General features: G+C 30.7%; 1 protein-coding gene across 2 annotated transcripts in view; it reads left to right on the top strand.

The window, feature by feature from the left end:
• Positions 1 to 25,526, top strand: part of LOC129968130 (feline leukemia virus subgroup C receptor-related protein 2-like) — a 66,938-nt gene that overhangs the window by 29,374 nt on the left and 12,038 nt on the right. For both annotated transcript variants that reach the window (XM_056081959.1, XM_056081952.1), the window contains exons 2-8: positions 2,817 to 3,189; positions 7,103 to 7,281; positions 11,854 to 11,998; positions 17,589 to 17,723; positions 18,175 to 18,242; positions 20,530 to 20,633; positions 24,370 to 24,480. In XM_056081959.1, the coding sequence (XP_055937934.1) occupies positions 2,877 to 3,189; positions 7,103 to 7,281; positions 11,854 to 11,998; positions 17,589 to 17,723; positions 18,175 to 18,242; positions 20,530 to 20,633; positions 24,370 to 24,480 (1,055 nt within the window). In that variant the 5' untranslated portion in view covers positions 2,817 to 2,876. The remainder of the gene's footprint in view (positions 1 to 2,816; positions 3,190 to 7,102; positions 7,282 to 11,853; positions 11,999 to 17,588; positions 17,724 to 18,174; positions 18,243 to 20,529; positions 20,634 to 24,369; positions 24,481 to 25,526) is intronic.

Here is a 25,526-nt window from a genome sequence, read left to right on the forward strand (position 1 = left end):
TTCTGAAATAAATTAAAGACTGAAAATTAAATAATATTGATTATAATATGATTTTTTTTTCAAAAACAAAATTTTAAAAGAGCATTAAGAAATTGTTATTATTTTTAATGTGAAAATCCGTATTCGAACCAAAAATTGCAAATCTACGAGGCTTTAGAAATAATATAATTTGGAATTTAAATCACGATTATAAAACAGAAAATTCTTAAATATTTTTTTCACATTAAAATAGAAATATGATAAAACTGATGACCCCGCCCCCGACTAATTTTATACGATTTTCACGCTTTGCTTATTTTTGTTTCGATTTCTAGATTCTTAATAAAACTAATCCAATATTATTTAAAGATATTTTTAATCACGCCTTTTCCTAATGTTTTTTCTCTGGTAGCGTCCACTTAAGAAATTGCATTTTCTTCAAACTAGCGAATCATTGGAATACTTACCAAACGGATTCTTGAGAAAAATTGGAATATAGCCTTTATTTACAATTAGTATAATTTTGCATTTTAAAGTTAAGTACAGGGTGATCAAGAAATAACAGGAGGTGGTCGAAAGCCCTGTAGCGTGTTATATACCGGACGAAATATAACAAAATTTGACCACCACACACATTAAAGTATGCGGTTTTGATTTATCAAAAAAAAAAAAAAATTAGTACCAAAAAACGCCGATAGGGGAAATTCTGGCGCTGCAAGATCATAATGTGTAAAAAAAAATACATAACTGCCAATGGAAACAGTAAATAGCAACACACCAAATACCAATGAAAAAAGTTTGTTATAGCAGCTTACAAATTTGGCTCAAGGTGACCACCAACTTGATGTTCCAATAATTGCATGCGGTACACGAGGTTTTCGATAGTGGCTCGCAGCATATCGGCATTGTAGCAGTCTGACATGTAACGCTATTTGATCTTTTAAAGTAGGAATGTCAGGAACATATCCTTGATACACAACACTTTTCAGGTGAATCAGAACCGCCTCACAACCAGAAATTGCCAAGATTCAGATCAATGTCATCAGTTAATAGGTGTTGTCTTATACGGATAAAATTTCAGGATCTTGCTCAATATCTTCTACATCATCGAGAAAGGGGGATCTGTTTGTCGTGATACTAAACATGCACTGCTGATAATCTGCTTATTAGCTATCGCCTGATCCATAACGGCAGTTGCAACTTCTTCAACTTGTCCCTGCTTGATAACTTTACGTCCTAGGTCTGGTTGCGCACCGAGAATTCCCGTTGTTTCAAATCTTTCAACCATTCTTCGTAAGTTAGTTATGGTCATCGGTCCTCTACGTAACTGTTTGAACAGCCGGTATTCACGAAGAGCAGCACTGGCATTTTCATCCCGCTGATAAAAAAAACCTGAATAATATGGTGAGTAACGCAATGGACGTGCGAATTTTTGCATAATGACATACATTCCCACAGCCCTTCCTTTTATCTTCGATGTCATGTTACAAAGTACTCTATAAGCAAATTACATAATAAAATTTTCGATCCCAGAGCCAGGATTTCCCCTATCGGCGTTTTATGGTACTAATTTATTTTCTTGATAAATCGAAATCGCATACTTTATTGTGTATGGTGGCCAAATTTTGCTCTATTTCGTCCTGCACATGACACGCTACAGGGCTCCAAACACCTCCTATTATTTCTTGATCAATCTATATATTAAAATAGCAATAATAATCTGACTAGAAGAATCAAAATATTAAAAAAAATCAATTTAAGTAATGATTCTTTTGATGTTTCTCTTAACCAAAGATTCATACTAATATTCAGATATATTTTTCGAACAAGAGTTTAGTTTACATAGCTAATGCCCCATTTTGAAGCTGTCCGAAGGAAGATGTGCTATAAGTAGAGATCGGAAGATCAAATCGCTTTTAGATTAAAAAAGATATCACTTACGTCAGCAGTTTTATCAGCAAATGTTCACATACATTTGCTAAATCATGTTTAATTCCAATGTATTTAACATGCTTCTGGACCATATATGTAAGGAATATTTAGTGGTGCGAAATCTCAAAATTATGATCCTGTAATCTAGAAGCAGACACTAGAAGCAGAATAATTTAGCATATTAACTCTAGAATGCATGATTTCTTATTTTTTTAATAAAAAATATATGTGCTTTGTATAGAAATATATAATTTTGGAAAATTATTAAAAGAATACAATTTTTTTTTTGTGACCTGTAAAAAAAAATCAAAATCGGCCAAATAAAAATAAAAGTGAATTTTTACTAATTTATTTTTTACAATGTAAAAAAAAAAAAATTGATAGTAGTTTCGATGGTTAAATTATTCATACAACAGCCATCTTGGCATTTTCCCAATTTTTCTGTTTAAATCCAATTCTATAGCGCCGCTGTCATATATCGGTCTTTTCTACAAATGTTTATCAAAAAGCTTTTAAAAAAGGATTTCCAAACACTCAACCTTTCTTTTTTGGAACAATCATGGACCAAACGTCCTCCCGCTGGTGTGGTGTGGTGTGGAGAGGGGGGTGCCAGATCAGGTGTCATCCTCGTCATCTGACCGCGGTTCAAAATTACGAGGTACGTCCCAAAATAGCCCTAGTGTTGCTTCAAACGGGACGTTAATATAACTAAACTAAACTAGGAACAATCATGCGTAATTTATAAATGAAAATAAAGACTCGTAACTAAATGGTTACACGATGCATTGCAGGGTTAAGAATTTCAGACTCATATTAATCTTCTTATTAATTAATGTTTTATAAAAAAAATCATCTTCTTATCGATAAACTCACTCTCATGTTAAATTTCCAAATTTTGTTTTCAGAAACATGGACTATACTGAAGTGTATTAAGTGAGCAAACTGAAACATTTACGTCAAACAGAATGGAAACTACAATCGCCGTCGCAGAAAATTCCCCACAAAAGATCCCCAAGATCAAGGTATACAAGAGGAGATTATGGACCCTCGGCCTGTTCAGTATATCGTCTATGATGAGTGCCATGACCTTCCCACAATATGTAGTCATGGCCAACATCAACAGCTGCTTCTACGACGTGAGCATGGAAGCAGTTAATTGGACTGCTATGATCTGGATGGTAGTTTATTTCTTTTTCAGTTTTCCTATGTCATACCTTATGAATAATTACCTGAATCTACGGTGGACGGTTATGGGCGCAGCCTTTTTTAATGTTGTAGGTGAGATCTCTGTTGCTTTCTTTCTTTTCTTTTAATTTCAGTTTCTAGGGTTCCCTGCATATTAAACGGTATACGTAGAAAGCTTATTGAAAAAAAGGCATGTTAAAAGCTACATTACAATATAGTTATACAAAACAGAGTGCAAGTAATCAGAAAAGGAAATTCGATGTAAATGCTAAAGAGATCGATATACAAAGGAATGAACTGTTTTCTGTATCTGGATCCCGCAATATTATATAATATTGTAAAAATCGGGAAAACAATATTGAAAAGTGAGAAGTTCAAGATTTTTGTAATTTTGATCAATATTGGATTCCAATATTGTATAATATAGTTTTCCCGGTATTCCCTAAATTAGTTCATAATGCTATAGATATTCTTAAAATAAATTAGAATTATCTATTTGAGTATAAAAATAAGCATTCCATTTCTTTAATGCATCTTTTGATAATTTTTTAACAAAATTTCTGTGTTCGTTTTTGTCATCTAACACCAGATTCGATCGCGGGATTATTTGATTTGCAAGCGGTTTCCAAGGAATAGGTTTGTTTGGGAATATTGACGAAACCCTGATATAGGTACACCGAATTTTAGTGACAGTAAAGAAATTATTTTGACCTTGAACTTGGATAAAGTAGGTCTTTATTATCCAAAAGGAAAAGCGCTAGATTATTTATTTCCGTCTTGGGCCTTTCATTTTTCATCACGCTGAGTTCCTCAAATTAGTTCAAGGTCTTGCTGAGTTTGTAGTAGGTGAACTGACTCGGGGATATTCTGTGGCGAAAGAAGAAGTAGGTGAACTGATGAGATTTGGCGAATGAACAGCTAGTGACATAATGAAGTAGGTCGTTCAATTCCCCTCAGAAGAATCTTTGATGCGCAGACATCGAACATTATTTAATGATCAGTATTTAATAAAAAGTTGCGATTACTTACTTGAGAACGATTGGAAGTTAATCTTAATTCCGATATCTAGAATACAGACGTGGTCGAAATGCGGTTGCTTTGAATCTTGACAAGGCTTAGGAATGTAACCTTTAGTCCAAACATTTAAAAGAATCAGAATTCTTGGAATATTGTTTGTTGTTGTTTATTAAATCAACCCTTCTCTATGAAATCCTAAACTCTGAATTTTTATTGAAATTTTAAATTTTTCTCCTTTCTTCTTTAAATTAAAATTTTAAGCGACCTTAATTAAATTTAACTGTATTTTCAATTTCATATCTGACTATCAAATTGTCACTATTTATATCAGTACTGTACAGTACAAAATATCGTTAATTATCCAAATCTATCTACAGGTATATCTGAATGCTGTAGAGAGAATTCCTGAGTATTTATCTGTCATATAGCAAGCACATTGAATGTTTTTATCAGACAACAGAGTTCATCTTTAAAACTTGCCTAAAGCTACAGTTTTGTTGATCTAAATTATTTAAATAATCCAAAGAAGCGTTTTCGTTATTTGGAAAAATATTATTATTAGGAGGAATTAAATTTCCAAAATCGGATGCTTTATTTCTTAAGAATTTACCAAGTTCGTATAGTGATATTATCTTCATAACAATGCCAATTGCTTTCTTCTTTTCCATTCAGAGATGGTACTCACCAAATACTTTATAATTCCTCTTGAATATTGTGTGGATATCCAAATGCAATATTTCTCTGTAATATTGGCCTCTTTTTCAGAGCTAATAGGGCATTGATATAATTTTTTCATAATCTTATGACTAAAGCTAGTAAATGAAATATTTCGTTAAAATTTTATATAACTAAACCAAATGATTCAGACCTTATAAGCACAAAACAATCAACAACATTATCACGATATCTTCATGATACTGTACAGTATCCAAAATATCAATCGACATTGCGAGATGTCTTATGGCTTTGTGGAAAGAACAAACGACAATATATTAATGGCAACACCAAAGATATTTGATTTTACAAAGGACCTACTAGAAATTGTATTTTATCAACCACTTTAGAATTTGGAGTATTTAAAATTTAATTTAAAATTTTCTTAAAAAACCCGATGATTTCTGGTCGATATTAGATGAATTTATTATACTATTTTTTTTTCAATTTAAATAGCTAAATTGACTGTACGTTCCTCATGTGAATATAAAGTTTAAAAAAGTGATTACAAGAATTATAATTGCATTGTTTAGCACTCTAAAATCACACTGTAGAGTAGTTTCATCGGTGACTGCCTAAGCGATTCATTTTTCTTTCTACTAAGGAGACCACAAAAACTGTTTGAGTCATTGGTGCCATTCAGAGCTATGTAACTTTATACAAGAATTGCAATTGTATCGGGCTATGTTTATAATCATGCAAGGTGGTGCCCCAGCGAATATTTCTCAGGCTGTGCAATGGCTTTTCCACATTCTACATTTAGGGATAATCGAGTCTATTATCGATCTTTCCCATAAGCAAAGTCTGGCAGATCTTTCGATTTTACGTATTATAAGTTCCAATTATTTAGGTTATAGAATTGAATTTTACTGAATTGAAATGTTTCACGACTAACCATCATCGTTGCCACCACTGAAACCAAATCATCAAAACATATATATTAATAATAATTTTAAAATGTTGCTTAATATTGTGAACTGATCTGATAGTTGAGCTACTTAATCAACATAATACATTGAACACACTACATGACCATCTACTTAAAAAAAATAAAAGCTTTGTTTACAATAAAATATTGCATGGCTAATTATTCAAATTCTTTCACTGTAGAAACAGCATGTTTCGAAAAAATCTCTGATATTTAATTTTTAAAGATCTTATGAACTATGAAAAATTTAGCATTTTTAATTTCAAATGATCACTAGAGTCTATATCAGAAAAAAATCGAATAAATATCGCAAATAAAAAAGAAAAAAGTAAGATAATTGTAGGGGTTGTAGCAGTTGTCAATGTGTTTCAGCTACCCTTAATTTTTAATTTTTTAAATAATATTTTGATTTAATTTTATATTTTATTACTTTATTTCATTTTTGGGGGTTTTTTTTATCAACTGTAAGTCTAATTCTCATTGTCCTAACTGTGTTGTTGTTTCTTATGGCACTTGCCACGGACAAGCCACCATGAGACAAACAAATATTCACCTCCTATATCAAGACTAATAAATATTTTGCTAATTAAGAACATAATGTCTAAAACAATAAAATTATGTGTTACGTTACGTGGTGCAATCAGCATTTTATTCATAGTATATCCTTAATTCATAATTAATACTCCTTCCTCTAATACCTCATGTTCATGATCGCTTTATTTTTCACATACTGTGCATTATCATTTTCATTCATCCAGATTTTTTTATATTCCCAATATTTTTCATTCTAGTTTTTATCATTTTTTGTTTAAGTTATATGTATTCGTATTTTGTCATTTATTTGTTTCTTTGCAACTGACTGCAGAATAATTTTTTTTGTTGTTGTTTCTTATGGCACTAACCACTGACATGCAGCTGTTGCGAAGACAGCGATTTAAGCCGGAGGGGGAACGTCTCTTGTTTTTATAGTAGTGCCAACTAGGGCGAAGAGTACGACTTTGTACTCACGCATCACTCATTCGCTTGCACAACCCCTTTTTACAGGAGGGCACATTCACACATCTCACAGATAGAACAACGGAAGAACAACCATGCCCAAATCGGGACGCCGAGATCACGGGGAAGATACACTACCCCTATGCCACCAGGATGCCCGCTCCTAGCTGTAATTAAACGAAAGTTTGATTAAGTATACTAATCTGAAAAAGTATAATTGGCATTAAATGTATTTTTTCTCAAAAGTACAAAAAAATAGTTTATTGCATATCCTTCTATTAATGTTTGTATATTTAAAAGAATTTTGATGCCCTTTTTCTGTCCTAATATTTTTTCGACTGCCTTCTACAGCTACCGGTCTTCAATTTGCTACTACGCAACCCAGCGGGTTTCCTTATGTCATGCTGAGTGCATTTGTTGCTTCGTTGTCCAACCTTTTCATACTGGCCATTCCTCCTTTTCTGGCTGCGAAATGGTTTCCCAGCCACGAACTGAACCGAGCATGCGCTGTGGGAGTGTTTGGAAATCAGGTAAAATGAAAATCAATTTTATTTTTCTTGTCTCTAACATTATATGATTGCCATATAGAATAAAAACAAAAAACAATTTTATTTTTCTAGTCACCGACATTATATGACTGCCTTATGGAATAAAAACAAAAATCAATTTTATTTTTCTAGTCACTGACATCATATGACTGCCCTATATAATAATAAAAAAAAATCTGAATTGTACTTTTTGAAAAAATAGTACTTATGTTTTAAAGTACATAACTTCGTTCGGAATGAAATTTTTAAAAAACGCTCTAAAATCGTGATATTTTTTTTAAAAAAAATTGTATATAAATTTAATTAAAAACGTCAACAAAGCCAAAATATACCAATTAAATATCAAAAATGTTTTTAAAAATTAAAAAAAATACATGTTTTTTTTTTTTTTTTTTTTTTTTTTGGCTAAATAGAAGTATAAAGCAAAAATCTTCTCATTTAAAAATTTATCGATTGAATTGTACAAAATATATTTCGCAGTTCCTAAACTAAAACAGAAGCTCTCTTTCCATCGAATCGTTAAATTTTGGGTTTCGACAGATAAAAACCATGAAATTTTCAATTTCCTTCGCTTTGTGAAGCATTAAAATAACTACAGAATATTTATAAATGAACTGATTGCTTATTCTCTTGATCAAGAAGGGAAAAACATATTGAAAAACAATTCTATAATATCTGAAAGAAAAATGCTTTAGATTTTAACTTATGAGGGTTTTCGTAAGAAATTTTTTTAAAAATATAGCATATGAGAAAAGTGCCTTTAATGATGGAAAATAGCATTAAAACATGCATTATTGAAATATAAAAATAATGCAATGTAATTTACAAAAGTATAAGTTCAAAAACAAATTATCAAACGGTTTTTTTTAAAAAAAGAAGGCTGTTTGGAAATTAAGAATATCAAATTGAAAAACAAAATATTTGATTTTTTTTTTTTTGCAAAAAATCGATTTTTTTTCAAAGTATTTACCTATTTTAAATAAAATTGAATCATATTTTCTAATTCTAACCTTATTTTTTAATAGGTTCTCATGTAAGATTAAAAACACCTTTAAAACATTAAAAAAAAACCGACATGAAAAAATCAACATCACCAACAAGGTAAAAAAAGTATAAAAAACAAATACACTTTTTCATTCTGAGGGTTATACAAAAAGTAACATAAAAACTTGTTTAATATTTTAATGAATTGACATGTGTAGTTTAAATTCTATATATTTATGAGTTATTCTTCCTGTATAAGCCCTTTCAGATGACTGATGGATTTCAAGTAAAACAATGAGTCGTTATTAAACATTTGAATAAAAAAAAAGATGTAAGATATCTAACACCACCTGAAGGCTAGTAAAAGTTTACAGAGATGAAAACTCTTCATCTATAAACTGTTACTAGTAACTGATTGGTTCCGTGTGAAAAAATGTGCAGTCATTAAGTATTTATAGAAAAAAAATACAGGATTATAGTATCCCTAAAAGGCTACTTAAAGCATATGGCCATTTAACTTTTCTTCTCTAAATCCTTGCTGGTTACTTATAAAATAATGAGGTGGAATTAAGCATTTAAAAGAAAAAGGACGCTGGTTGTATGGGATTACCAAAATGCTCTTAAAGTTTACGAGTGTTGAACTCTTTTTTTATAAATCTTGTTGGTAATTAATAAATTCCAAGTAAAATGATGAGTCGTCATTAAGTAGTTCAAGAAAAGGGCGTAAAATATACGGCATTCCCAGACGGCTACTTAAAGTAACTGGAAATGGCAATTCTACCAGTATAAACCCCTGCTGGTAATTAATTGGCTCCAATTAAAACAATGAGTCGTCATTAAGTATTTGAAGGAGAAAGATTACAAAATATTCTACATCCCCAAAAGACTATTTAAAATTTGTGAAATGACACTACTGACAAGAGCAATGTATACAAATGAAAATATCCACTTTTGAGTACACTAAGTTTCCCACCCTTTTCATACGTCATTGTGGCCACAATTCATTCGTTGGCTCACAAATAGTGACTCCTTTTTCCGAGCAAAAGAACAGCTGATGATTCGTAAGAGTGGTCGCAATTAATGGTCTATCGAGTGGCGGAATTTCAACTAGGTACATCAGGCAGCTACTTAGGACCACTAGGTGAGAAGGGGTCAAAAACCGATCTCTTAAAAACACACAAGTTATATGAATAATAAACTATCAGGATAAATACACTCTCTGTCAGTTTTCTCTATATTTCTTTACATTCACTTGATTATTAAAATGTTTGTTAAAGCGAAAGATCTGCCTCAATAATATTGTGTATAAACGTGGATTCCGAGCAGTCTGAAATCCTAAGGGATAAAAAAAAACTGTACTCACACATTTAATAAAAAAATATTAATCTAAAATACACCATTATTACATTACAAATTGAATGAAATGAAATAAATCCGTCTTTTAAAAGAGTGACCTTATAATGCGCACTGCATAATGCTGTGTCTATCGTTGCGTTATTTAGCACAAGTCATTCTTACTTTAATTTCTTTATATACTTGTTCACATTATTCTTGCAACCGTCTCATTAGTAGTTTCAAGTGGTTACTTCAACCTTCATTTTTCTCCCTTTATTTTAGAAAATTGATCATTATACAATTTGAAATCGTGCTATAACGCTTTTAGAAAGGATTATTTTTTGTTTGTGTACGCGAATTTTGAGTGACAGAAAAGTATTTATGTTAATTTTTAACTACACGGTTTTAAACGAGAAAAATTGGCATTGAACTTGCACACACCCCTTTATCTAGTTGCATATGGAAATGCAAACTTAAAATCTTACTTAAAATAACAACCCCCAAAATTTAAACCAATAAAATCGCTGTTGTACATTTTCACATTTTGATATTTTTTATGAAATTCAACTAGTTTATTCACACTCATAAACAATCTCCTCATCAGGGAACGATTAAAGATTTTTTTTATTGAACTCTTATATCTAAGAACATAAATCATACAAGATATACACAAGGTGATCAAAATTAAAACGCCCCTACTCTGAGCTCTCTATATAGCGAACTACTCAGTGTAAAGGCTCCAAAATTGTTGAACATACTATTCAAGACATGGGGAGATGGATTGCGCGAAAAAAAATTTGTTCCAGCAACACCGATAGATGGCGCTATACAATAAAAATATGCTGGAAAGACTTAAACTACACATTTGTAACACATTTTATTCGAACGTATTGTAGTGAAAGCTTATAATCCAGTTAACAACTACGCTACCAGAGCAATTGCTTTTGTATCGTGGTCATGTTAGTGGGCTGCGAACCACAAGGTCCCTGGTTCTATCCTCGCAGATCCAAGTTCGCTACATTGGTGACCTCGGACGATGAGCCTTCAACCTTCGTACAGCTGTTGTGGCGCCATCTACCCACAATAAACCAGTCGTCAGATTCACTTGACGCAGCAACACAAAGTCGTCAGCCTCACTTGACGCAGCAACCACTCACCCACACGCGCTCGCCATAACGCTTGGCGCTACTCAAATGGGTACAGGCGCATTAGAATCAACAGCTAATACATCACCACTCAACAGCCATATCGTTCGTCTCACCTCCGACTCACTGGAGGGAGGGTCTGTAGTGAAAGCTTATAAGCCAGTTAACAGCTACGCTGCACGAGCACTTGCTTTTGTATCGTGGTCATGTTACTGGACTGCAAATCACAAGGTCCCAGGTTCTATCTTCGCACATATCAATCCGCAAAAGTATCAAAGATTCAATCGTAAGGACCTTATCGATGGTTAGGTTGCCGGAAACGCATGACTATCATTAGTAAAATGTTGCCGAAGAAACTGCTGTACTTAGAGTCCAATGGTGTGGAACCGCTTCATCTTGCAGAAAGGTAACTGAATTAAGACATTGGTGCTGTTGTATTTGGGGGGCACAGCAAAAATTTTGAGCATGTTTTGGTACCTCCTGGTCCATTGCATAAATTCTCAAGTGGTCGAAACGCTCGAAGAGCAGCTGCTGGCAATTCCTTTGTTTTCATAAAACAACTTCACAAACAAAGCACGAAGCCATCCTGGTAAGAATAACATTTTTCCAGCTTTATCCTTTTTATGTCTAGGTAAATAACAGCAAGCCAAGGGTTTGCGCACATTTTTGCGCAACTAGTGTGAATTTACGGTTACAATGACAGTTTCAGTTTCTTCATTTTTTTAATCTTTTTTTTTTCTCTTATCAGCAATATAATTTTTTCTCAAATCATTGATGAAAGTTCATTTTAAAAACTTATTTATAATTTTCAATAGTGTACATTGACATACTAGCACCCTTCTTAAAATCTGTAAAATTATTTCTTCTCAATAGTAGCTCCAAATTTGTTATTTGAAAATTGATTATTAATATTTCGAATGTACGTGTTTTTATTTTTATGTTGCTATAAGCTAGTCCATAGATAATGGCATACAAACGGTACTTAATTGAAGTATTACGAAAAATTAAAATATTTAATTAATATTTCTAAAAAATCTAAGTAAATATATAAATTTAAATGAGTTTCAACTGTTTCTTTTTGTCTTTACAGTTAGGAATTGCTATCGGATTTGTACTGTCTCCTTTAGCAGTGTCCAATGAATGTTCTCGTAAGGACCTGATAACTATTGGCAAGCGAAATGTTGCCTACATTTTAACAGCTGTCAACATCGTTATCTTCATTTTAATTACTTTCAGTAAGTATCATGTTCACTTATTGATCCAAATATGATTAAACAGGGTTGATCTAATTCATTACTTGCTTTAAATATTAAGTATTCCATCTCAAGAGAATAGGAAGTTTCTAATAAAAAAGCGAAATGAGATTTACAAAGAGAGTATTATTCTTTTTTTTTTTTAATCTTTCAAAAACAAAATGAAACAAATTTTATCATTCAAATAATTGAATAATTTTTAATTAATTGGGAGTTTACAATAATAAATGTAGAAATCTCATTTTAACCCTTCTCATAAACGAAGTATATACAGAGAAAGTATTGCAGTCATCACAAAATTCAAAATTTTAAACTTTTCTATTCAAGAAAATTTATCTGCCTGTTTGCTCAAACATGATAATCACAAGATGAAAAAGCTAAGTTGATAAAATTGTTACACTATTCTTTAATTTAAAGTGTAGATCATATCAAATTTTGAACCAAATCCAATAACCAGTTGATTGTCTTTAGGTCTTTTCATATTTATACTTTTGAATGAAAAAAACTCAAAGATCTAGATAAATGAAATTTGGCCTTGTTACTAAAATCATAATTAGATGACAAATTTTGGTTTCAATGGATCAGTAAAAAACGTGCAAAAGCATACTCGGTTCTCTTTACTGTACTACGAGTGATCATTCATTTTAGTTTGAAAATAAAAATATGAGGTCCGAGCTTTTCTGAAGGCTCATCATTTTTATGCGAGATAAGGTGGAAGTAAATACCTTTATTAAGAAGTTTGTAATAAAGTAACTTTAAACCACCCCAGCTAGTTTATTTCTGTAATACATTGCCTGATTATTACACGGTTTATTATTGCTCAATTCAACAATGGCTTTAATCAATTCATCTTTGGCTTTATGAATGAATATTCAGCTATTTTTTTTTACATATGAAACTGTTTATTATACGGTTTTATTTACAATTAGCTTTTACCCGTGACTTCGTACGCGTGAAAATAGATTTTAATTTATAGCATCAATGGCTTTATCTTTTGTTACTCCTGCGCATGCGTGAATTTTCAACGCCAATTGGTGCAACACAAATGTATGAATTTTCTACGCCAGTTGGGGTAAGGCAATATGGATTATAAATTTTTAATTTTCTTTATTCTGTTTTATTTTAGTTCAAAAGTATTTCAGAATGAATCCGAAAGATCGATTCATTAACAATGTTTAATTTTAAATGTATCGAACACTAAGAAAATAAACAGAATCGTTTGAAATAATAGTCAAAATCATGTTAAGCCTAATCTCATTGGCGTGGGAAAAAAACAACCCTGAAGCTTTACTCATTTGGCGCTTTTTGGCGGGAAAGTTAGCTTTTAATTAATAAACAATTAACCGCTCAATTAAACGCAATAAATAGTAGCCTATGTACTATTCCAGACTATAATCTATTTCTCAGCTAAATTTCATCCAATTCTGTTCAGCCCATCTGGCGTGATTGACTAACAAACATCCACCCATCCATCCACACTTTCGCATTTATAATAGTAGTATAGATTTGTAAATTGTGTGGGGCAAAAATCGTAATTAAAGTGCTTTACAGTACAGATCCTTCTATCTTGAACTATCAAATTTTTCACACAGTTACTTCTTAAGTAGTTCGTTCTCATCAAGAAAGATAATTTCAACATTTCATTTTATTTTTTGAATTCATTAAAATTTAATTAAAATTTCAGCATTTTTTCTAAATAATTTCGGAGCATATTGTTGTGCAAAATACATGACCAAAAATTTAAAAAGAAAAGAAAAATGGATTTTCAGTGTTACCGAATTCATATCTGTACAATTTTTCCTTTAATTTTACTAAAAATCAGTTAAGCACTATTTTCTATGGCTTCTAACGATATATAAATATTAGATTTTTCTGTATATTACTAAGATATATTGAAATATATTTCTAAACAGTGTATACTATATTTTTTATCATGTTAATATTTCATAGCTGTAATATCTCTGTAAATCTAGTAATTAAAAATTGTTTAGCATGAAATGCTAGAGCTGAGGCAATTAAAGATGAATCAAGCTTAAAATATTATCAGGCTATGATATTTCCGAGCAGAGGATTTGACATCCTTTTTTAAATAATAAAATTCTGCCATAAAATTAGAATTTATACACTTTTCCAAAATATTATTGTCTAAAGAAATATCATTATAAATAATATAAAACATAGTAAATATTACAATTATATTCACTGATTTATTATTTAAGTTAATTGCGATGAAAAGCCGTTCCTATCAATATTTAATATTAATTCCTCTAATTGAAAGTAAGTGTAGTAACAAATAAGAAAAATAAAAACAGTAGGCTTTAATTAGGCACCAAAAAAAGAGAAAACAGTTTTTTAATGAAATATATCAAGGTCAAAACAAAGATCTAAATGCATTACGTGTTGATAGAATAAATTAATCGGCATTTAAATCGCATTATTGATTTATTACTAATTTTTAAAAATGTGCCATAAATTTCTTTTTTTCTATACTCATATCTGCTCAGTGATTTTACGATTTTTTTATTCCTATAATTTAGAATAAAAAAATATTTTCTATGTTCAAGTAAATTCATAAAAGCTTGCCTATTTTTTTGTGATTACCTTCTTTTTAGTATTTAATCTATGTCATATTCGTAATTTTTAAATATTGTGAAATCTTATAATCAATTTACACTATCAGATGGTTGTTAGTTTCTTTACTTTTAAGATTTGCAATTTTGTAATCAATTTGTTCCCTTTCTTTTCTGATACACAAGAGTTTCGAAATTTTGTTCAATTAAAGTATTCGAAATTTGTATTAAAGTATTGCATTGTCATCAGGAACAAAACAACTGAAGAAAATTTCGAAACTCTTGAGTATCAGAAAAGAAAGAGAACAAATTGATTGCAAAATTGCAAGTCTTAAAAGTAAAGAAACTAAGTTAAATAAAAACATGGTGACATAGCTCTTTTTATATAGGTTTTTCAACGCTTTAAATATTTTAATCGTTGAGATAAATTTTTAAAAAGTCATGCAGTCAGTTGCTTATAAATAAATGATCATATAATAAGACATAATGACGCATTAACAAAGCCATTTTGAATCCTTTTTCCAGGAAAAAATGTTGAAACGAGTTTGAACATCATAAACTATATAAAACTTTCTAACTAAGAAATATAATTTGCAATACAACATCGAATAAGTAATATATTTTTCCTTTATATAAAATACGTGACATTTGTATAAATGAGACCATTTAAAATGCGAAAGACGTGAGGTAACTAAGCTACTGATCTTTCTATTTCATCTTCTTTAAATTGTTCATTGAATTTTAAATATAAATTGCTCCTATAAAATCTTAATGTGTATCGTCTGAAGTATTGTTATATGGCTAAGCATTAGACTTGAAATAAATTATTTATGACTAGACATTGAAGTTCAATAGATTCAATTTTTGATTTAGAAGTCATATCTAAACTCTTTTCTTTTGAAAGTTGTATAATGATATTTTTAAGAGGATTATTCCTTTTTCTAATGATATTCTGTTATTGTGTGCCTCTAAAATATGTTTTTCTACATTGAATCATTTATTTTAAATTGTTTTTATTGTAACGGTTATAACAGATAAAATGAGCGTCTGCTTAAAATAAAGATAAATGTGTTTTAGAAACTGCTTAAAATATTAAATAAAGAAAAATTTCATCCAAAAATCTTAGTATAAATAGAAGTCATTGTGGATATGTAAGTAACTATGTACCTAAAGTAACCGGGGCGATCAAGAACTTTGTATAGTTATTTTTTTTAAGATAAGAGAAATAATGTTGTGATTTTTTTAATTGCAAAAGTTAATTAAATATTCAATTAATAAGAATTTTATCGAATTTTTGCTACATTTCAGCAGTAACTTCGAAAAAAAATTATTTTACAAGAATTGTTTTTGCAGCAAATCTTAAATTCAAATTCGAAATGTTACTTTTTACATAATACCAATTTCATTTCTGTGTAATTTCTCTTTCTACATTTATTAAATAACTGAATACAGCCGATACATTTACAACACAGAGTGCAGACGATTTTGAAATAAAGATATTTTCAGATACTTTATTGCTAGGCAACGACGAAATTTTAAATTATTCTGCTTTTATTTTTGGTATTTTATTTCATTTTTAAAAATATTTTTGACAATTTTTTTTGTTTAAAAAAAAATTCTAAGTTAAAAAAATAGATTAAAAATTTACAACCCCTAAAATCTTTTGCAATCGTTATCAGCAGATTCAACATCGTAATTAATAATATTGTAATTGTAAAGAGTGTAAAACTGAGAAACGAAAAATTTGGTATAGCGATTAACAATGTCTAAATGAAAACGCAAGCCTTCACCCAAATCCAATACAAGGCAAAGAAAGTAAAATTTAGCCAACAAATGAAACAAACGTTCAATGACAGAAATGGTTTTAGCTTACGAAGAACCGTGCTAAAAAACTGCAACGGAGTAAATTCTAATTTTTTTGCTCATTGTTTAATTATTTGATTCAAAATGTTCGCTAAAATCTTCCATACATTTCAATATTCGTGAACAAGTGTGAAGTATTTATGTAATAAAGAGTATTAATAACATATGGGGTAAATTAGTTAGGAATTGTTTTTAAAAATAGACTAGGTTTATTCATATTTTCATTTTCATTTAAAAAATGTTCCTGGGCGATTAAATAATGTTTTGTATTTTAATATTATATTCAAACAGTTTCTGCATCTCTATGTATAATTAATATGAATATGTGCACTGTTGGCTCTTTATAGACTAGAAATTTTATTTTAGAGCAACTAAGCTTAACACATATATGATTTGGAACTAGTTTGCCTGAAAAATTGACTTCTTAGCTGTTAATTAATATGGAATTCATTTATTTAAAATTTCACACTGTTAATTAATAAGACTTAAAAATATGAAATAAATTAAATCAGTCTATAACAAATTATTGCGCTTTTAATTTGAAAAGCATACATACTACTAAATAAAAAGTAGAAATGAAGGTTTTATATTGTTTTTAATGTCCAAAAAAAATCAATTTCCTAATTTGAATTTAATACTGGAAAAGTATACGATCGAATAGTTAAATTGAAAAATTAAATTTTCTCGCCATAATAATACAAGAAGTATTGTAAATTAAATTTCATTCATCATCAATTAAATTTAAATTAATTAATTTTATCAATTCGATTAATTTCATGAAATAATTTATTAAATTAGTTACTTTCATCAATTAAATTTGAAGGAATTATTAAAAATAAGAAAAAAAAAATATGTAAAATATTTATAAAAAATGCAATTTTTGGAATTTTAACAAAAAAAAATAAAAATTTCTAATAACAATTTAACAAACATTTTAAAAATCTATTTTATGAGTTAACATTTTTGGAAGAAACAGTTAAAAAAACTTGTATAATTTTTGATTAATTTATTTTGGATTTTTAATAGTTTTCAATGAATTTTTTCTTGTTTTAAATAGCACATATGAGTAATTTTATTCAAATTTCAAAAAATTGTAGTTTTTATGCATGACATATTTCATTGTTTTATCAATAATTTAGCTTTTCAGAATGCCCCCAAACTCCCTCCAAGTGTCGGCGAAGCCCAGAAAAAGAAGGATCCCAATGTTTCTTACAAGGAAATTGTACTCAGTATGATGAAGAACACGGATTTCATCCTCATATTCATAATATATGGTAAGTATTTCTCAGTTTTAAAAGACTTACTGAATTTCTCTACAACGAAATTTTTATTAATATTTTTTATTTAATAATTTCCAAAAAGTAATTAGCCTTATTCAAGAATTTTCCCCTTTTTTAGAGTTTTGATGAAAATATTTAAACAATAATTTGCCGACTTCGGCGACCAGCTTTTTTCTCAAGACATTAGTAGCATTAATGTAATAATGACAACCAACTTTGATGAGCTATATATTATTACATATAATAGATGTCCTGTTTTAAATTATATTTCCGCAATAAACACAGACTTTCTGAATTGATACTTGGATTTACTTTTGCTCTTACATTTAAATAATCTGTAATTAATTTAATCACTTTACTATTTAATCTTTAATCGCTCTCTCTCTCTCTCTCTATATATATATATATATATATATTATTTAAATATTTTTCCTTTCTTTTTCAGGTCTCATGGTTGGATCCTTTTTTGCTCTTGGTTCAACGTTAAACGAACTTATTCTTGAATTTTTTCCAGTAAGATAAATTCACTTAACACAAAAAATATTTTATTTCTGTAATCTATTCTTAACATATAATTAAATGTTTATTTTGATCATGTAAAAATGTATACAGAAACTGGTCTATTACTATGATTTTCTTTTTTTTTACCCTCATTATAAGTGTAATTAAATAAGTTGTGAACGGAAAATTTGCATTTTCTTCCAGACACAGTAACAAAACATGTTTTCTGATTAAAGAATTGCATATTCATCTCTCTCACGTAGAACATTCTGTAAAATTAATAGAATGGTATATGTAAAGATAAAAATAAACCTTTAGAACTAAAATAAATTCTATTTTTTTAAAATTAATTAACAGAGAATTTTCTTCTTGATTTAAAAATTATGTGTTTAAAATCTCGCTAAGAATTTTATTTTGTATAAATAACGCACATGCATTTACAAAAACAGATAGTCTGCTTTGTACAAATAGATTTGATAATTGATATTGTTACGAAAAATATCTGTCATGTGAGTGTGCGTTGGAAAATCCAACAAGTTCAATAACGGATAAGGACGCTTTGTTCTACAAGAAAACAAGAATACATAGTAGCAAAGTACAGACGAAGTGTCCATAGGAAGACCATTTGAAGAAATTAGCATTATATGAATAGCAACTCATAATTTAATAACAGTGATAGCACAAATTTCTTAGAGAGAAATCATTGGAGATTCTCAAAAAAAAAAAAAAAAAAAAAAAAAAAAGATTCATTTAATTACTTGCTTGAGTTCAACATAACTATTTCTGACTTGAGTCGCCTCCATTTTTTATAGTTCCTTGACAAAATATCAAATTTTCTAAAAATAACATCTGAACTTGAGTCGCAATGGAGCTGTTACTGCTATTTTTGAATTGTCTGGCTTCTTCATTTCTATATCCAAAGTCACCACTAAGACCAGGGGGTCATTGAACTGGTATCCAGTCAATGGCTATAAGGTATCTGTAAAACTATCTTACTTATCAAGAAACTAATTGAACAGGGAAGCAATATTATAAATTCGTAATTGTATCAAAATATGAAAAATATATTGTTACAAACCTGTGATTTTGCTTCCCGGCACGAATAGTGTCATCGAGGGGAAAAAAACCGTTGTACGATCTGTCCTGTGCTTGCTGATCAGGTGCCGCGTCAATAACCTCAGAGCTTGGTGACCATTTGGCGACTTGGCGATGAATTTGGCGACAAAATGGATAAAACTGGAAAGTTCGAGAATTTTCACGATCCTTCCTGTAGGAACCGAGATACACCCAGATACGCCTTGATTGGTCTGGAAGATTCTAGCCCTGCCTCCCGGTACTATAAAAGACAGGCACTCTCAAGCTGCAGGGAAGTCGTGTGGGATTGTAGTCGGAGTCGCCGACAGGTAACAGAACGAGAGGATTAGACATCAAGCAAGCTGTTGAACAAGCTGTAAAATGCGCTGCGTTATTACGATTGATTGGCGGTATTTGTAGAGAAAAATTTTGTAACAATATGATATGAATGAGATATATTTTTATAATCTCTCAAAAACTTTTTGCAGTCACATAATCGAGAAAATTAAAATAACATACAGCAAATACCCTTTTTTTATGGATGAAATATGATATCATAAAAGGAAATTTTACTTTCAGATTTTATTCTCTGAGACAGTTTTTACTAGTTATAAGATTAAAAAGTGTCATTGTATAGCTGTTACTTCCTCCTTTTAAGCAAGAACTTCCATTCTTCTATCTAGAAATAAAATAAAAGGAAGATTTTGCCTAGTAAATGGTGCTCAGATGCACACATTTAACAAGTTTAATCAAGTCGAATAGTTTAATCAGAATTTTTTTTAATAATACTCAGAAAAAGTAAATATCTCCTTAATGATTTTATATAATTTTGGTTTGTATTCTAACCTAAAAAGTAGTTTAATCCAAGTGTAATATTTCACTTAATTAGGTAAATTGAATTTTTTTCAACCTTAATTTCAGCTGGAAAGAAAATATATGACCCCCCCCCGAATTATTGTCCGAGTTGTTCAAACATTTTGAAATTTATATATTTCCTACAAAACGGCAAAATATATGCTTAAACTATTCACTCATAAAAATATATCCCCACAATGGCTCCAAGAAAGCATTCAAAATATACTAATCTGTTCAATATATTCATTGAGTTCGCTTCTGAAGAATTCTAAAGAAAATTTTAAATAATCAGTTATAAGCTGTAAAGTAACAAAAAAAAGTAAACAAAGCATTCAAATGTGAATTAATATTTTGTTATGTGTGATTTCAGCATCAAGAAGTTGCAATTGGATGGATGGGATTACTTTTCATCGTGTGTGGTCTGGTCGGATCATTGTTCGCTGGTTACATTTTGGATCGCACCCACAAGTTCAAGTAAGGAAAAATAAAGACTATATTTTTCAATATATCTCTTCCCATGCCTTCTGCCCCTGTGGTTTCTTTTTACTTTCTTACATACGGAATATATATAAAAGGAAAATATTTTGATCGTCAAAACATTTGAAAAGGAGAGATTGACGAATGTCTTCATTTCGCATACTGCTGCATCCGAAAAACACATTTTTGGAGTTATATCTGTATATCGCTCTATGAACCACGTTTTGAGCTAGAAGGGTGAAATCTGGTATGTGACCTCTGCACCGAATGTGTAGATTTATGTTACATTTTGAACGAAATCAAGTCCCAAGGAGTTTGCCTACATTTATGTCCTAGTCCGAATTAACTTGTAGTGAATAGCTTATAAGCCAATTAACAGCTACGCTACCCGAGAAATTGCTTTTGTATCGTGGCCATGTTACTGGACTGCGAACCATAAGGTCCCAGGTTCTATCCCCGCTCATATCAATTCGCTGCATTGGTGATCTCAGGCGATGAACCTTCAACCTTCGTACAGCTGTTGTGGCGCCATCTACCCGCAACCAAAGTCGTCACTTGATGCAGCAACCCAAAGTCACCAGATTCACTTGACGCAGCAATACATAAAGGTCGCAGCAACCCAAAGTCGTCAGACTCTCTTGACGTAGCAACATCAATAATTCACGCACTCGACATAACGCTTGACGCTACTCAAATGGGTACAGGCACATTAGAATCAACAGCTAAATACATCACCACTCAACGGCCGTATCGTTCGTCTCACCTCCGACTCACTGGAGGGAGAGTCTATAGTAAATAGCTTATAAGCCAGTTAACAGCTACGCTACCCGAGAAATTTCTTTTGTATCGTGGTCATGTTATTGAAGTGCGAACCATAAGGTCCCAGGTTCTATCCTCGCGCATCTCAATTCGCTACAAAATCGATAATTACAAAAGAAGAACTAGATAAATGAAATTTACCAGAAGATTTTATCATCTTAATTATGGATCTATGTCGAATTTTCAAACAAGGAATCGATCGTTTCTCGGTCCGCACATTTGCATGCATGTAAACGCCATCACTCAAAAACAACATGAATTTGGTATGCGATCTGATAATTGAAATTGTAGCTGTTTGTCAACTGACGTTTCAGAGAGTCCAAAATAAAAATTAAAAATCGATCCTAGGTTTTCTACACAATACTACGATGCTCAATATGTTCATGTGTGGGAGTGGGACTATAAAAATAAAAAATTTTACACTTGTGGCATTCATGGTGTTTCTCAGTCCACAATTTTTGTGTGTGGGGGAGGGAGGATAATATTTCTATTAAAAAGCATGCAAGAAAGTTTCTAGTGAACCCTTCGCTCGTTATTATTTTTTCTCGTAATCCATTTATAACTTTCTATAACGCTCTTCCTTAAACCTTAATTAAAATGAAAAATTCTCTCAACGTATAATAAAGCGCCAGCATTCTCTCATTTTATTTTTAGTGAACTTACATTGTATAATGTTTTCTAAGATAATCTTCACAGGACAGTGAAAATAATTGAGCATGAATTTTGAATCTTTTACTTATGACTGGTTGGGTTTGGCGTTTTAATATAATTTTACTATTCTGATGTCAATACCATACACCAAATTTCAATTATCTAGTTTTTGCGATTACGAATTATTATCCTATTTACATTACATCCTTTAGTACCATATTTTTTATATAATTGATTTATTTTTTTCACTCATTCTGTGCACCATCATGTTGATTTATCCAACTTTATTATACTGTAGATATTTTTCATTTTAGTTTTGACCATTTTTTTACTATATATATTTTCGTTATTTGTCATTTTTATGTTTCTTTCCAATTTATTGCATTGTGTAATTTTTTTTAAAAATAAAATCCACTTACATCTATTCCAAATCGGAAAGAGGCCATTTGAGCTCTAGAAACGGAGGTATGGTATAATAATAAGTGTTACAGAGATAGATATTCTCATCTTCGAAATCTGACGGTGCTACATTTTCTTTGTTTGAGGATATTTTAATGAGTATCATCCATCTAAGTTATTGCGTTTTTTCTGTATGCATGGACGGATAGACATATGCGTTTCCAATTGACAAATTTTACTAAAAATTTAAATGAAATTAGCAATTTAGATTTAAAGGCTGCAAATAAAATTTTATTTGTTTAGCTTATTCTGATTTTATCTTATAGTTTCTTCCACCGGGGGCGGGCGACACCTCAGGAATGAGGAAGAGAAGCTGTCGGTATGGTGATTGGTTCTTGCTACCCTGGTGGCACAGAAGTGACCGAGGGTGGTACTTCCTATCGTTGATGGAACGTACTTCCCACGGGAAGGATTATGCCGTTGCCGGTGTTGGCCCTTAGGACTCAAGTGGCCCTTAGGTGTTGTTGTCGCGGCAGTAAGGTCATTCAGATTTTTCTGCGAGCCTTCGCGTGGGTCGGAATAACTGGTTATAGTAATGGTTTATCTTAAATCTTATTCACAAACAGATATATAATGAGAAAGACAGCTTTCTACTACTCAGATATCAATATCACATCCGATGTTCAGTCATTTAATTTTTTCAGTTATGAGTTATTGGGTTCTCAAAACACGGTTATGCATGCTAACACGTTTTTTGGATTTGATTGAAAATTTGACACAGAAATAGGGTTTTGACCTGGTGATTAGTTACTGAATTTCAACCATCTAGATTATTGTGTTTTTGTATTATCGCGTTTTGTATCCAATCCTCACTCTTAATAATTCGCTACATTGGTGACCTCGGACGATGAGCTTCCAACTTTCGTACAGCTGTTATGGCGTCATCTACCCACAACCAAAGTCGTCAGACTCACTTGATGCAGCAACACAAAGTCGCCAGATTCACTTGACGCAGCAACACAAAGTCGCCAGATTCACTTGACGCAGCAACACAAAGTCGCCAGATTCACTTGACGCAGCAACACAAACTTGTTAGATTCACTTGACGCGGCAACACAAAAAGGCCGCAGCAATCCAAAGTCGTCAGACTCTCTTGACGCAGCAACAACTCACCCAAACACGCTCGTCATAACGCTTGGCGCTACTCAAATGGGTACAGGCGCATTAGAATCAACAACTAATACATCACCACTCAACAGCCATATCGTTCGTCTCACCTCCGACTCGCTGGAGGGAGAGTCTATGGTGAAAGCTTACAAGCCAGTTAACAGCTACACTACACGAGCAATTGCTTTCGTGTTGTGGTCATGTTACTGGCCTGCGAACCGCAAGATCTTAGGTTCTATCCTCGCACCTCCAATTCGCCCCAGTATTATCGGAAGTAAGATAGATACTTCATCGGCAAATTCTGTTCACAATTGTTAAAATTCTACAAATTTTATTTAAAAGTTATTCGAAGAACATTTGTCTAGCTGGTTTCTTTTTTTAATTTTGGTAGTCTTTTCTAAATGTAAATAGAATAAACATATATAGTTTCAAACATGCTTTATTATCAAGGTTAATAAAGAAATGTGGAGGTCGGGCGTTAAAAAACTTCAATGTTATTATGCTTTTATATCTTATATGTGAGGAAATAAAAATTTTAAAACTTAAAATACTTGAAAGGCTATTTCACAGAAAGGTCATGAAAGCATATAAGAGCAAGAAATTTGAATTGGCCTTTAATTGTTCATTTATTTTCTGTTATTACTTCCATTTATTTTCTGTTATTATTTTCATTTATTGTCTGTTATTATTTTCGCAGGGAAACAACTTTCGGTATATGCTTCGCCAGCTTAATTACATTCATAGTGTTTAGTGGATGCCTGTACGCGAACCAAATTTGGATACAATTTATCACCATTGGCGTTTTTGGGTAAGATTTGATTTTTAATATGGCATCCATTTTTATCTATTTATTTATTGTGACTTCTGTAATGCTGTGGTAAAGCCTGTATTATGATGAAGCATAAACCAGTAAAAACATTCTTCAACTTCTGCAGTTTTATTGTATTTTGTCAAAAAAATTCAACTTTTATCGACTTTTTTTTTGTATTTTTTATATTTGAATAAAAGACTCGGATTTTTTTGACAATTTTTGTTTATAAATTAATACAAAAAAAACTTTTACTTTCTTAAAGAATTAACATATTTTCTCCTTTACTCTGCCTTTATTATTCATATTAAAGCATTGAGTTTTTGTCCTTATTTTTATTTAAAATGTTTTCACTATAACAATATAGTTAAGTTGATATCGAGTTTTTTTAGGGTGTGTGTGTGATAAAAAGGCTTATGAAATTTTACAAATTAAATGAAAGGTTTGCGCTGTCTCTGAATTTTTTAAAACAACTTAAATATATTCTACTTGCATTTTTGCTATAGATATTATTTTATGGTATTACTATCTTTTCTTTTATTAGGCTTAGTCTGGTGAGATTTAAAATTATTCTTCCTTTTTTGTAATTAATTTTCTTAATCCTATGATTAAAGAAAACTACCAACATTTTTTACGGTAAAAGTGATATAAATATTACTTTATGGTAGTACTAGCCTTTATTATGCTTAGTTCAAATTTTTCTTCTTTTCCTATAATTAATTTTCTTAATCCCATAATTACAATTTTTTTTTTCTTTTGCAGAATTTTGTCTTCATAACTACTTTTTTTTTGCTTTATGACGTGTTGTGCTGTAATTAATCTGAACGCTAAAACAAATATTTTTAGAGCATTAGAAAATTATTTAAAATCCTAGTATATTTAATGTGTCATTTTTTAAATTGAATATTATGATATTTCACTGAATGAATATTATTAGTTCATTCTATAATCATTACAAAATTATTTATTCTTTATATAAGCATTTTTAGATTCTAGTTTTTTTCTATACCCAAAAGGTCCCAGATTCTGTTTTGTCTACAATTACT

Source organism: Argiope bruennichi, chromosome 1, assembly GCF_947563725.1.
Source record: "Argiope bruennichi chromosome 1, qqArgBrue1.1, whole genome shotgun sequence".
Lineage (NCBI taxonomy): Eukaryota > Metazoa > Arthropoda > Arachnida > Araneae > Araneidae > Argiope > Argiope bruennichi.